General features: G+C 36.7%; 1 protein-coding gene across 3 annotated transcripts in view; it reads right to left on the bottom strand.

Annotated features, from left to right (window-relative positions):
- Positions 1-14540, bottom strand: part of ARAP2 (ArfGAP with RhoGAP domain, ankyrin repeat and PH domain 2) — a 216130-nt gene that overhangs the window by 101664 nt on the left and 99926 nt on the right. For all 3 annotated transcript variants that reach the window (XM_059923215.1, XM_059923216.1, XM_059923218.1), the window contains 4 exons: positions 11886-12030; positions 9737-9839; positions 8899-9097; positions 8639-8702 (listed from right to left, as the gene is read on the bottom strand). In XM_059923215.1, the coding sequence (XP_059779198.1) occupies positions 8639-8702; positions 8899-9097; positions 9737-9839; positions 11886-12030 (511 nt within the window). The remainder of the gene's footprint in view (positions 1-8638; positions 8703-8898; positions 9098-9736; positions 9840-11885; positions 12031-14540) is intronic.

Below are 14540 nucleotides of genomic sequence, written 5' to 3'. Positions count from 1 at the left end.
AATTATGGTTTTCTCAGGGTATATGCCCAGTAGTGGGATTGCTGGGTCATATGGTAGTTCTATTTTTAGTTTTTTAAGGAACCTCCATACTGTTCTCCATAGTGGCTGTATCAATTTACATTCCCACCAACAGTGCAAGAGGGTTCCCTTTTCTCCACACCCTCTCCAGCATTTATTGTTTCTAGATTTTTTGATGATGGCCATTCTGACCGGTGTGAGGTGATACCTCATTGTAGTTTTGATTTGCATTTCCCTAATGATTAATGATGTTGAGCATTCTTTCATGTGTTTGTTGGCAATCTGTATATCTTCTTTGGAGAAATGTCTATTTAGGTCTTCTGCCCATTTTTGGATTGGGTTGTTTGTTTTTATGTTATTGAGCTGCATGAGCTGCTTGTAAATTTTGGAGATTAATCCTTTGTCAGTTGCTTCATTTGCAAATATTTTCTCTGATTCTGAGGGTTGTCTTTTGGTCTTGTTTATGGTTTCCTTTGCTGCGTAAAAGCTTTTAAGTTTCATTAGGTCCCATTTGTTTATTTTTGTTTTTATTTCCAAAGCTCTTGCTCTGCACATCTCCCCCTCTGCTCTGTACTGTATCCTGCAGTGTTTAGCTACTACGGATTCCCCTATCTCTATAGGGGAAATCAATATAGCAAAACCTCTTCAATATAGCAAAACCACCACATTCTGCTTGGGTTCCCCCATTCCGTGTGCCAGGGACTGATAAGAAGCCAAGTTGATCTTAACCCTTATGTCACTTGTTTCCCTTCTCTCCATGATCACAATCCTGGGATACCTATTGTCCTAAAGTCTGAAAATAGTTCATCTCATATGTTTTGTCCAGTTTTCTAGTTATTTAAAGTGAGAGGGCATGTTCCATACCAGTTATTTCTTCACGGACAGAAATGGGAGTCCAGAACATTTTATTTAGTCATTGCATCCATAAATCACCCTCATCTTAGTTTATAGAGAAACAGTATTTTTTTCCCCATACCTTCAGATAAGAAACTTCTGCACAGTGATGGAATTTTAGCCAGAAAGAGGCAAACAATTATTAAGAAAATCTGCAGATGCAGAGACTGTATCACAAGAATAATGAAGAAAGAAATATTAGCTTAAATAGCTTGTTTCCTGTGAAGCCAACAGTTTAGTAAAAAGTGTCAAGGCACACGATTCCCTGAGAAAGACAAAGCCTCCAAGTTTTCAATTTCATCTCTGTATAGTATTAGGCAATCACCTATAGGAATGTGAGAAACAGCCCTGTTTCAAGTCTGCTTAAAAAAATAAAAAGCTGTCTTTACCCTTGTAAAGAGCCTGCAGTCCTTTCCAGAACAAGGCAAGTTATTAATTACATTTAATTGATAATACTAATATGGTATCGATCTATCTCTCCAGGCCCACTCTCTCATGCTTCCTCCTTAAGAACTGAAGGTTAAGGCTGAGCTGGACTGAAGATGTACCCTAGCCCATCCTATTTCTCTGAAACTATCGTTTCCACCTCTTTGAAGATCTTAGTGTCTCAACCCCTCATTTTTTTCCTACTCTAATCCTACCTAGGATTCCAGAGCCACTTAAATATACATTTTCTTAAAAAATAGAGATGATTATCTTGATTCCATTTATCTAGAAGGGATCTTCTCATTCTTTTGTATTTTTTCACACCATATTGCATTTATTTGTTCATAAGCTTACATTCTACTATATGGGAGGTGTCTTGAACTGAATGAAATACATTTTTGAAGAAAATAATATATACTTTAAAATCCACCTTTTATTAAATAGGCACACATTCCCTTTATCGTGATTCTCTTTAACAAACAAAAAAAATCACCTTATAATGTATGTTTGAATAGTCCCTTTCTTTCTGCAAAACCTGTGGGGGTGGTGAGAGAAGAGTGTCTGGTTTGCTTTGGCAACATTCAGATTAAACCATCTCTGCAAATTAAATCATCAGAAAGTTACAAAAGCAGTCAAGCTGATATTGTGGGCAATCAGCTACTGTTTAATTTGCAATTAAATGCACAATTTAGAAACCACTTTAAGACAATTCACCCTGGAGGGTATTGCTAGCATATCAGTTGCTACAAAACACAATTCAAGGAGGGAAAAAAAAAATCACATGCAATAAGTTGATATGAAATAAGAATCTTCAACTTAGGGTATTAATCACCCAAATTGAGAAAAGTAGTCTGTCCCATAATTGTGAAACATATCGATAAAATGTTTATTCCCCAGTGTCGGCTTCTTTATGTCTGGAATTTGCAGTTAAAACTGAATGTCGTCAGGCTTGGGAGCCATCAAGTGCTTTATGCTTTACTATAGGTCAACTAAACAATCTTAAAAAAATTAAAACAAAAACCAAACAAACAACAACAAAAGAAAGCTAGGCTGTTCTGTTTCTGATTAACACAGCTGAGTTATTCATACTGTGTTTATTACAACTAACAGCCTTTCTGTAAAAGCTTAATAATAGGTGTCTTTGACAAACGAGCACGAAGCTACAGAATGTGAGATGGTGCACACAGTAACTTATTTATCAGAAAGAGATACACAGAGAATGTGGGCCAAGTGCAGAAATAGTTTTTAAATTTTATAAATAGGATGCTGTAATCTATTGAATACTTCAATCACAGTGGATATATAACCTACTGTCCAGAAAAGTGCTTTCTGACCTCAGCAGGGTCCAGGACATTCACTGACTAACAATGGGTATTCAAAAACATGATTTCTTTCTTTCTTTTTTTTTTTTTCTGCACTAAGAAAAGCACAGAATCTAAGTCCCAATGACAGCATCAAATATCATGGCAGAAAGCCTTAAGTGTAATCAAGAAAGCTTTATTTTCCAAAATAATAATTTTTAAAGTATACAAAGAATACACATTAAAGCGACACCATCTGGAGCACATTCTGCTTAGAGCTTTTCAGAGCAAAAATGCTCTGTGTGTGGAAAATATTATTGCAATATTTTTCTGTCTAAAGACACTCATGCTATGTATATAGAGAAAATTACCATGAAGATTAAAATATATATCTAGTGACTATATTCAGTGGATGGTTATCAAGTTATGAACTAGTTCACGGGGTTTATTCTCTTGCCTTTAAGAAACATTAATATATTTTAACATTTTAATCAAGGGTAGACAAGGGCAGAGAAAATATGTGAAATTAATTCATTAAGTTTATTTATGATTTGCAGCTCTGGTTCAAGCTGTTACTAGCAAAAAAATAAAGGTTAAAACTTACAGCTAGTTGGTTTCTCTTTCTTTCAATTATTCTCACTATCTTTATATGCCACCAACATGAATAGTTGTTTTATTTCTTAAAGCCACAATTTTATCTGTCATTGACAAGTCTACCGCAATCGACTGTACTTTACAGTCATTATTTCCCAAGGGGCTAACAGGTCAAAAGACAGATGAAAAATAGAGCAATGCAATGAAATTCTCTTATTTTTACATGATATTAAAACAGCTCTTAAACCATCACATCTATAACTAACTGGCTTTGTTTGAGTACTGGGAGAGTAGTACAGTACATATTCTCTACTTTGGTAAATGATAAAACCATTCATAAAGTCATCCAGGCCAAAAGCTCAGGAGTCATCCTTATTTCCTACTTCGCAAAACAACTGAAAACCAGCAGATTGATTGAAAACCAACAGATTGGTCTCTCTCTCAACATCCCACCACCAAATCTAGAAAGCTACCAACATCCAAAACCATCCATCAATTCCTCTTTTCTTCCTGTTAGAATTGAGGGACCTGTCCTGTTGTCCTCTCTCTTACACCTTCACTCTTCTCCTTTTTTTTTTTTTTTTTTTTTTAATCTCTGCTCCATCAAAATGCTTTAGATGGCACAAGTTCAAGCCATCTAAAACAAAATTGCACATACATTCCCTTCCTGGGTCAAATCCCTTTTACCTCATTAATCCTATTAACCTCCAGACATCCTTCACCAACTGGTTATCTAATCTGATCCCGTTCCCAACCTGACTCTAATCCAGTTTCTGCTTTATCACTTCTGTTCTCCACAGAGTCCCCAGATGGACTCCCCATCACTTACCAATGGAGTACCTGTCCTCATCAGATAGCATCTGACACTTTTGACTATTCCTTCCTTCTTGAAACACTCTCTTCCCGGGCTTGGTGCCACATTCTCTCTTGGTCTCCTGCTTCACTCTCTGGATAAACTAGCTTTACACCCCACGATAGCTATTCCTCTCTGACAACCATCCCCACCTCCAACTGACCTGTATTCACCAAGGCTCCCACACGTTATTTCTTCCCTTCTCACTCTGTAGACTCTCCCTAGGTGATTTCACTTTCTTTCTTCTATATGCGGGTAACTCCAAAATCTATATCCCCACCCCATTAACCAATCAGGACTGTCAGATCCATAAATATAACTCCCTCCAAGCAAATTCTCCTTAGCTGTTTATAAGCATTTCATGTTCAACATGTCGAAAATCAAACTCATTATCTCCCCAGCTCTCTCCCAGACCTGCTCTTTTTCCATTTTTCCCTATCTCAAGTCCCTTTATTTACATATGTATATACATATCCACATATATGTACACACACGTGTGAATGTCTGTGTATAAATATATAGACGTATGGGTCCCTGTTCAGCACCACACAAGGTGCTCTGGACACCTGCAGGCTCTTTGTTCCATCAAAGATTACAACCTAGTGCACTAACCATCTCCCAGGTTGATTCTTTATTCACACTTCTAACCTCTCTTCTTTCTGCTTCATCTTTAATTATGTAAGCATTGTATGGATACATTTTTCTAATAAAATAACTTTTTAAGTTTTCTAATAAAAATTTTATTTTCTAATAAAATGTTGAAATTTTAAGTTCTAGTGACTTATATTATCTATCCAGGCTTCTAGCCCATTTGCTGACAATTCTTTTTTTTTTTTTTCAATTTTATTTATTTATTTATGGTTGTGTTGGGTCTTCGTTTCTGTGCGAGGGCCCTCTCTAGTTGCGGCAAGTGGGGGCCACTCCTCATCGCGGTGCGCGGGCCTCTCACTATCGCGGCCTCTCTTGTTGCGGAGCACAGGCTCCAGACGCACAGGCTCAGTAATTGTGGCTCACGGGCCTAGTTGCTCCGCGGCATGTGGGATCCTCCCAGACCAGGGCTCGAACCCGCGTCCCCCGCATTGGCAGGCAGATTCTCAACCACTGCGCCACCAGGGAAGCCCCCTTCTGACAATTCTTGAGAGTGATCTACACAAAAGTATTGGTAAATTAATACTTAACACTTGTTTTAAAAAGAAGAAATATTTAGGTTGTTAAGTTAAAAAATGACCTTACCTTGATGTCAAAATGGATTACTGTCCTCAAATATCATATAGGTACTGGAAGGCTAAGTGCTTAAAATAGTGGCTAGTATATGGTAAGCTCTATACATTGGTGTCATTATATTATTGTTATCTGAATATTATTGATTTGAAGAAAACAGGGAAAGCAAATGAAACCAAGATATAAGCATGTGATAAACACAGTTGTTTTCAAATGGTGCCTTGGTATGGCAGCTATTCAAAGAGATCCAAGGAAGATACCTTAGTTTTATATTTGTCCCTGTGTTTCTCCTACTCTCCTCCTGACACATTCTCTGTTCTTTCCTTTCATAAAAATGCTTTCAGCATAACTAGGTGATAACACATGTAGATTAAAAACTTTAAATTATTATCAAAAACAAAATTACACAGCTTTGACCATTATTTTGGAATTCTATTAGTTTTTAACTATTCCATGAACTCAGAGTGTATCTGAATTCACCTGCTGATTCCTGTTGCCCAGGGGAAAGGTCAAGATGTCACAAAGTAACAAAACATTTAGTCTTCTGGCTTCCTTATCTAGCATTCATGAGGGAGTGCACTGCATGCAGTAAGCACTAAAGAAAAATTAAAATCGAATATCACTAACCCACATTTGGTACATTTTAATTAAAATCTATGTACAACTGGTCAAATCCTTTATAGACTAAAAATGATAGAAAACTACCTTGGCTATAGTAACCTGATTTAGAAAAAATTATGTATACATATAATAAATACAATAAATTCCACTAGCAAGTTTCTGCTTGCTTATTTGTTTAAGAACATAAGCTCTGTGAGCTCAGACACGCAATGTGTATTGCTGACCATTTTTTCCTGCCATGTTTATAACAGGCAGCAGGCATTCCATAAACATTAATAGATGACTATAAAAAGTACATTTGTGCTAGTACATTAATGCCATAATATTATCCACTATCTCATTATCATTTCTGAACATGTAGGTAACAGTATTCTGAGAGAACAGTATAACTATCATCTGGTACTGAAAATCAGAATCTAAAGCATCATTGACCATTGTAAGTCCAGAAATAAATAAGTAAAAACATAAAATCCTAATTACCTTTGTAAGTTAAAAAACACACTCTGACATAAGTATCTAATCAGCAATATGTTTGCTGTCTATAGCTGTTGATATTCCCCTATGAAGTTCAAGAAGACAGGTTCAGATAACTATTCAACGTCATTATCCTTGTCACCAGCATGGAAATTCACCAGAGGTAAGGCTGATTTAGCTATATTTTTATATTATCATTACATATCTTTTCACAAATGATCCTGTACTCTTGTGGAACTAAACATTCTGAATTAATGTAATAAAGGGATTTGAAAGCAAATAATGAAACATCAAGAGAAAACAATTTGTTCTTCCTAATTGTTGTGATATGACTCTAGCTGCTCCTTCTCAGGCTCTTTTGCTAGATCATTCCTCCTCTAAAATTGGAGGCCCTGGGGCTATATCCTTGTCTCTTTTCTATCTACAGTCCTTCTCTAGGTGAATCTGTCCAGTTCCTTGGCTAAATAAGTAAGTCAAAATGCTGATGACTGAAATCTTTATCTCCAGCTGCAACCTCTCCACTTAATTCCAGGCTTGTATATCCAAATGCCCACTCACCAGCTCCACTTTGCTTTCAAATAGACATCTCAAAATTATCATTTCCAAAACCAAATTCTTGACCTACTACCCTAAACTTACTAGTATCCTGCCTCTACTCTCCATGTACTTTTTATCTCAAAAGAACAGCACCATTCATCATTTATGTAAATGCTCAGGCCAAAAACATTGGGGTCATCCTTGACTCTCAGAGTCATTGAATCCATCAACAGACCTGCTCACCTCCACCCTCCCAGCAGATCCTACACTCAACACTATGTCATTAGGAAGTCACGTTTTGCCTGGCCTCTGCAGCATCATCCTACCTGGATGCTCAGTTTCACTCCTGTCCGCCAAAAGCTATTCATCTGAATCACAGTAGTCATTTAAAAACATAAGTCAGATGATTCCACTTCCTGGCTCTCAAATCAAGCAGCTTCCCATCATGCTTAGAATAAAATTCAAATCATTTTTTACATATCATGACCTGTAAGGCCCTATATGTTCTGGCCCAGGGATATCTCGGCAATCATTTCTTCCCACTGTCACTCATGCAAATTTCCCCAGCCACAGCAGCTTCCTTGAAGACCCTGAACATTCCAAGCACAACACAGCCTTGGGGTCTTCAAAATACCGTTGACTTTGTGCCTGGTACATTCTATTCAGACTGCTGTATGGTTTGTTTCTTCACTTTATACAAATCTCTGATCAAAGATACCTTCTCTTACCACCCTACCGAGAACAGAATACTGCTCCGTCAGGCGCACTCTCTTTACCTTATTTATTTATTTTTTTAAAATTAATTAATTTATTTATTTTTGGCTGCATTGGGTCTTTGTTTCTGCGCGCGGGCTTTCTCTAGTTGTGGCAAGCGGGGGTTATTCCTCATCGCGGTGCGCGGGCCTCTCACTATCGCAGCCTCTCTTGTTGCAGAGCACAGGCTGCAGACGCACAGGCTCAGTAGTTGTGGCTCATGGGCCTAGCTGCTCTGCGGCATGTGGGATCTTCCCAGACCAGGGCTCGAACCCGTGTCCCCTGCACCAGCAGGCAGATTCTCAACCACTGCGCCACCAGGAAAGCCCTCTTTACCTTATTTTTTTTCAAGCATTTAAAATTAAGGGACACAATACTATGCCATTTTTTTTGGTCTGCTTATATTGTGTTTCCCCCACTAGTGTAGATGCTTCATAAGGGCAGAGACCATATCTGTTTTATTCATCACTGTATCACCAATACCTATAACAGTTCCTGATATACAGTAGAAGCTTAATATTTATTGAAAAACTGAATAAATTCGAGAAATCAGGTTTTAGTTATGCATGATTCAGGGTATTATTTATAGCCATCATATAACTACACTGAAAACATATTTACAACTGCCAAAGTGCTTCCAAATACTTATATGTGAATGTTGCAAAGGGATCAAGGTCTGTAGAAAGCTCTAATAACTGATCACACTGAGTTTCTCCTAATGAATATAAAAATATGCAAGCTTCATTGGTGTACTCTTTCTACTAAAGAGAACATACACACACACACACACACACACACACACACACACACACACACACACACACGTATGATTCGGAAAATCCCCAACAGGCTACGAAAATAATGGGTTCTCCTCCAAGAGGATAACCAGAATATCCAACTCCCTAGAGCTGTAGAGATAAAGAGTAAAAATCAAAAATGCACTTACCTCCCTTTTTCTACCAAGAGCAAGACATCCAATTTTTCCCCATTTTGAAGTATTGTGCTAATTGCTGAAGGGAAAGAAGAAAAGCATGAACATATTTTTAAAAAAAACATTACACTAAATACCCTTAAAGACTACTGAGTCAGTCATATGATGTTTGGGAGTGAGCCATCATAATTTTATGTGAAATCTACTACTTCCATGTACAATAAAGAATTGTGTGCAGAATATAAAGTGAGAGAGAGAAGAAAAAAAAAACTTACTTAGTTCTTGCAGTCTTCTTAAGTGCATTCTATCCTCCTGACCTTCTTGCATTTGAAGGCAAAAACGCAAACTAGATTTGTCCATAGCAAACCAGCCTTTTCTCCACTGATCCAGGGTGTGGCAGTCTTTGTAGTAGAGTTGACCAATCAAATCATAGTCAGCTTCTGTTAAGTTTTCAGCAACAAAGGGAACAAAATGCTGTTAAAACAAATACAAAAAAGTAATAAAGACAGTGGAAATAGGAAATCCCTTACATAGCTACAGATATGAGGGAAACTGGAAAAATTTGTTTTTCTATTTTAAAGATTTTGAAGGAGTCCAGATTGCAAAACAATTATTTAAACCTGCTATCAGTCTTAAAACTGAAGAGCTATAATGCAATTTCAAATGGCAGCATCTTAAGCCATTTTTCTTATACATAGATTTGAAATAGGAAGACATTCTCTTTGTTGATTTGCGGCATTTTTCAAAATGTCAACCTTCAATGTTTGTCTTCATTTGTATCTTTTACTGAATCTGTTCTTTTCCCCTTTGTGTATACCATGAATAAGATATCTACCTATAAAAAGACATACTTAAAAATGACTTTACAACATTGAAAAGCTCTCCATCATCAAAGCACGGCCTTAATTTGAAGAATGATTTGTCCAAGATCCTACATTAATTTCTTCTCTGCTTAAGGCTCTAGGAAGGTAGCTCTTAACCTCTTTTGACTACAACATATGAAAACCTAAGGAAGTATGGACATTCTTCCCAGAATCCTGTATAAAATTTTCATGGACCTCTGAAGGTTAAGAATCTTCTCTGGATTTAGGTAATAAAACAATATTTAAATACCTTGGCTATTGCTTCTGTCCATTTTCTTTGAGCTTGAGATGTTTCAGCCCCAAATAAAAATGCACGTTCTGAGGGTAAATAGATCTCGAAGGTAAAGATGGGCCTACAGCACACAAGAATAAAACGATACCACTGGTTATGTTTGGCTTTTATGAGAAAAATAACACAAAGGTCCAGTTTTTAATTAAATTCATTTTGAAAATGGAATAATGGTGTGAAATCTATCTACCCCCTACCTACCATATTTTTCTGTTGATGGTTTATATTTTATTCAAATGAGTTAAATGGAACACACTGGATCAGACAAAAGGAATATTATTCTGACTAATCACTCTACAGCATGACATTGTCGATGTCCTGATGTGACAAAGGCTGTCTTCTGTCTCCTCTTCCCTCTCAGACCACTCCTTCTTGATTTACTCTGACCCCCTATTCAATGCAAACATTGTCCAAACAGTTCTCTAATTAGTTCTCTTCTTGTCTTACTTCACAAATTTTCCTTCCATCATCTTGTCTTATGCCAAAATTTCATCTCCTTACCATAGATAAAATTAGGGTAACATCCTAAGCCCTGAATTTTTCCTTCTGTTCCTCATCCACAGCTCCAAGTATTTCTTGGAACATGCTAAGTATATCTTCTGCCATTACTCAAAATACCTTACACCAAACTCATCTTCCTTCTTCCTCTTTCTCACCCCCAACCTACTGTATCTCCTTCATATTCCAATTTAGAGGCATCACCATCTACCTCATCAACAAGATCAAAACTTTGGAGTCTAATTTATTCTTCCCCTTGACATCAGCTCTTCATCCATTCAGTCAGACATTTAATGTTATCAGTTCAATCTTAAGAGTCTCTCAACCCACTGTTTTTCTTTTTAATTATTTCTTCCTCTAGCTAAACTTTCAGTAATTACAGTCTCTCTCCCTCCAACCTCTTCTTTATCACTTCAGTCAGCTCTCTTCCTAAAATACAAATCCGTATGATTTTTCAGTGGCTACATCACTGATTTAAAATTCTGTAATATGCTATTGAAGGCGATTAAGAATCTGGCTGTAGCAATTATTTTTTTAACCACATCTCATTATAGACGCTTTCTCCTGCATATCTACTTGTATCAGTAACATTCCATCAAGAATATTTTATTTTTGAATATGATTATATGCTAATATAAAATTATTTAAGCAACTTAATAAATAGAATGCACTTAATATTCCATGGAAAGCCATGTTAAACTGATCATTCATTTAGAGTAAAAGCACTATTAAGATTAAAACAAAAACAAATCAACTAATAACCAGTTTTGTTCACATAAAAGAATCAAATCAGATTTACTAGAAAACAACAGTCATTTCAACTAGTATATATTGGTCATTATGTGATAATAGTAATATGTTTCATGCAATTTTATATAAATAACATAGCTTTACAAATCTCTTCCTTTTCTCACATAAACTTTTTATTAAAATACTATGCTCCTATAAAACTGATTTTTGCAGATTTTAGTATTCATACTTTTTTATTAATTACATGACAAAATGTGATAAGAAACTTTCACACCAAAGATTTTAGAGGGTCAATTTCCAAAAGTCCTCACAGAGTCCTATTAAACTATTTTGTAAGTCAAACATATGAAATAAAAAATGCTTACTCTTTTAATTAAAACTTTTTTGAGACCATAAAAATGCCAAAGTAGATCTTTAAGGAATTTAGTATTTCAATATGCTATTAAATATGCTTAATAGTTTATTTTATTGTGAACAAACCACTGAATTTTTTGTCATCTCTTTTAACCATGATACATTTAATGAAAGCATAAATTTTGTCATTAGTCCACTATTTTAAATAATGAATAAGTCATAAAAATTATGGGACCACATGTTCAAGAATGGAATGACATAAACTTACTTAAAATTAGATGCAAACATGTCAGCCTTTCATATTACCTAATATAATATTTAAATTTTTCCACTTTTTAGTGCATTCCCTAAGGAACTTTCAGAAGCTGAAAAATGAGTAGGCTTCAAGAAACCATTAAACTCTTCTACAAGAAGCAACTGAAGTGAAATGATAATAAAATCCTTATTACCTGGTATGATACATACCAGAAAATACTTTCAACTCCTATCCATTTAATGATAGACCTACCCGGTATTTAAACAGAAGTCTTCTTTGTGTACAGCCAGGCAGATAACTTCATTGATATTAATGGTGCCATTAGGTGTGGTAGACTTATCATTTTCATAGTAACTCAAGAAGCCTCCTTCCAGAACACACCACTTTTTATTTGTCTCTAGGAATTGAAAACAAAACAAATAATAAATTGAGCTATACCATACATCAAATTTTAAAATATGTGGTTTTAAATAATGACTGCATTCAAATAAATAAATGTATTAATTTCCTATTTTGTGTAAAGAGCATGATACTGCTGCATGGGATAAAAAGTTGTCACACTCCCTTCTCTCAAAAAATTTACAATCTAGTAGCCAGGGACATACAAGACAAAAACAGCTATGACACTGATGACCAGAGAAACAAGCAGATCCATAAAGAGACCGCTGCAAAACAACTCTGAAATGGCAAAGACTGATGTCTGTACAGAGTATTAGGAGGGAAAAACGTAGGGTTAAAAAGTAAAACTGTGGCTGATGTGAGGTAGGTGAGCAAAGAAAGAAGGAGTCAGACCCTACAATGCCCTTAATGCCCTGTGTAGGGGATTTGAAATTCATCTTGTTAAGAATTCAGCACACTATGGCCCGCAGGCAAAATCCAGATCAACACCTGTTTTTGTAAATAAAGTTTTATTGAAAAAGAGCCACACCTATTCATTTATGGATTTTCTGGGGCTGCTTTCCTGCTACAAGGGCAGAGATGGCATGTGGCAGAGACCATCTGGGCTGCAAAGCTTGAAATATTTACTATCTGGCCCTTTTCAGAAAAGTTTGCTGCGCTTTGATTTTACACTTGATGGTGAGCCACTGAAATGGTTTCAGCAGAAGAAAATTCCAGATTTAAATTTTACACACTTCCTTTCTGTGGAAAATGGATGTGAGAAGGTGAGGCTGGAGGCAGGAAACCAGTTAGGACACTGTCAAAAGAAGTCTAAGTGAAAGATGAAGATCATCCAAAGCAGGACAGTGGTAGTAAGGATAATGGAGGGGGGAGGGGGGAGACGGAATAATGGGAAGGGATGGGGGACAATAGAGAGAGACAGGAGACAGAGGGAGGAAAGGAAGAGAGAAATGCATACATGCACCTGTGTGTTTTAAAGGGATACAACATGTATTGATGGGATGTAGGGAGTAAGGGAGAATTTATTAATGGTTGTATGATTTTTAGCTTTGATTACAAGGTGGGCAGAAATGTTTACTTTTTTCTACAAGAAAATAAAATAGAAACAGTTTTAGTGCATGTAATCTGAGTTCCCTTTGATATATACTAAATGAGAGCTATCCCCTGGAAATCCAAGTAGGAACACCTATTAGGCAGATCACCCTATGAATTTGCACCTTCAGGGCAAGGAAAGGCCTCAATGACCAGAAAGTCTTTAGCATAAAGCTAGTGGCTGAAAATACACAGTAACCAAGGATAAAATCTTAGGGAACTTAGGGAACAATGGATATAGAAGGGTCCACGAAAGCAATGAAGCAAATGAGAAGAGACAGTGTATAAAACAGGAAAGGGGTGAGCATTTCAGAAAGGAATGATTACCAACATTAAATATAGAAAGAGATCCAATAAAACAAGGGCAGAAAATAGCAGTTGGTCTTCAGAATAAGGAGGTAACTGCCTATACTTTAGTGAGAGTTCTGTCTCTCTCAGCATCATCATGAGGTAGACCCTTCAAAGGTTAGACCCATTCTTGGAGGGAAGCTACCTTCAAATTGGAGTGGTAAGAAAAAACTTCAAACAAAATTGCAGCTTTTGAAATACATTTATGACTGAAAAGGATGTTTCTAAAGCAGCAAAAAATGCTTTCTGAGCTACAGTCATTCCATAATTCTGAGAAAGAACTGTGGGAGGAAAGTCACAGAAAGGGGAAACAGCCAAAAACCTACCTGGCCAAAGAAAGAGATTACATGTGAAGTTAGGACTTGGGAAACGAGACTGAAGGCTCATGGCAGAGGCCAGGCCCTGGGAGTCTTACATGACAGGTGTTCAGGAGTTTGTACCTGTAGACAAGTGGGAGCCATTGGAAGGTCTTAAACAAAAAGTGCCAAATGCATGATGCATAAAATAAATGCAAATGCAGAATCTAATTATGTTAATTCTAATGGGAAACAAATGACAGATCCCTTTTAAAAGGTGAGTACAGGCTCACTGTAAATTAGAAATATGGGCTTGAGGAGATTTAATCCTGTAGCATCATCACCATAACCCTTGATGAGCTTCATTTTTATAAGTGAAAACAGGCCAGAGGTCAAACAAAGTAGGCACAGATATTACCTTTGAGGATTTATAATAACAAAGCTGTGATAGTAAATCCTGACATTTCTATTCATCTGGGAAGCAACGAAAAACTTTAACAAAATTACGTTGGATGGCATTGGTCTGCTTGGGCTAATTCAGACAGGACACCCTCTCTGCTACAGAAGTCTTACTTCTTAGTCAGTTACCAGAAGATGTCCACCAGATGGTGCACAGAATGGGCAACTCTGAGGACACAAGGTATTTACTAGACAAAAGGTTGTGTGTATGGTGGTTGGACTGGCCGGAGGGGTTGTTCTCTGTTTCCATTCAACCTTGACGTTTAGATCAGGGAAGAAAAACACTACTGGAATTTACTCACACACAACTAAA

This window comes from Balaenoptera ricei, chromosome 5 (assembly GCF_028023285.1).
Source record: "Balaenoptera ricei isolate mBalRic1 chromosome 5, mBalRic1.hap2, whole genome shotgun sequence".
Taxonomy (NCBI): Eukaryota; Metazoa; Chordata; class Mammalia; order Artiodactyla; family Balaenopteridae; genus Balaenoptera; species Balaenoptera ricei.
Note: the sequence above shows the minus strand (reverse complement) of the source record. Positions and strands in the feature narration are given on the sequence as shown.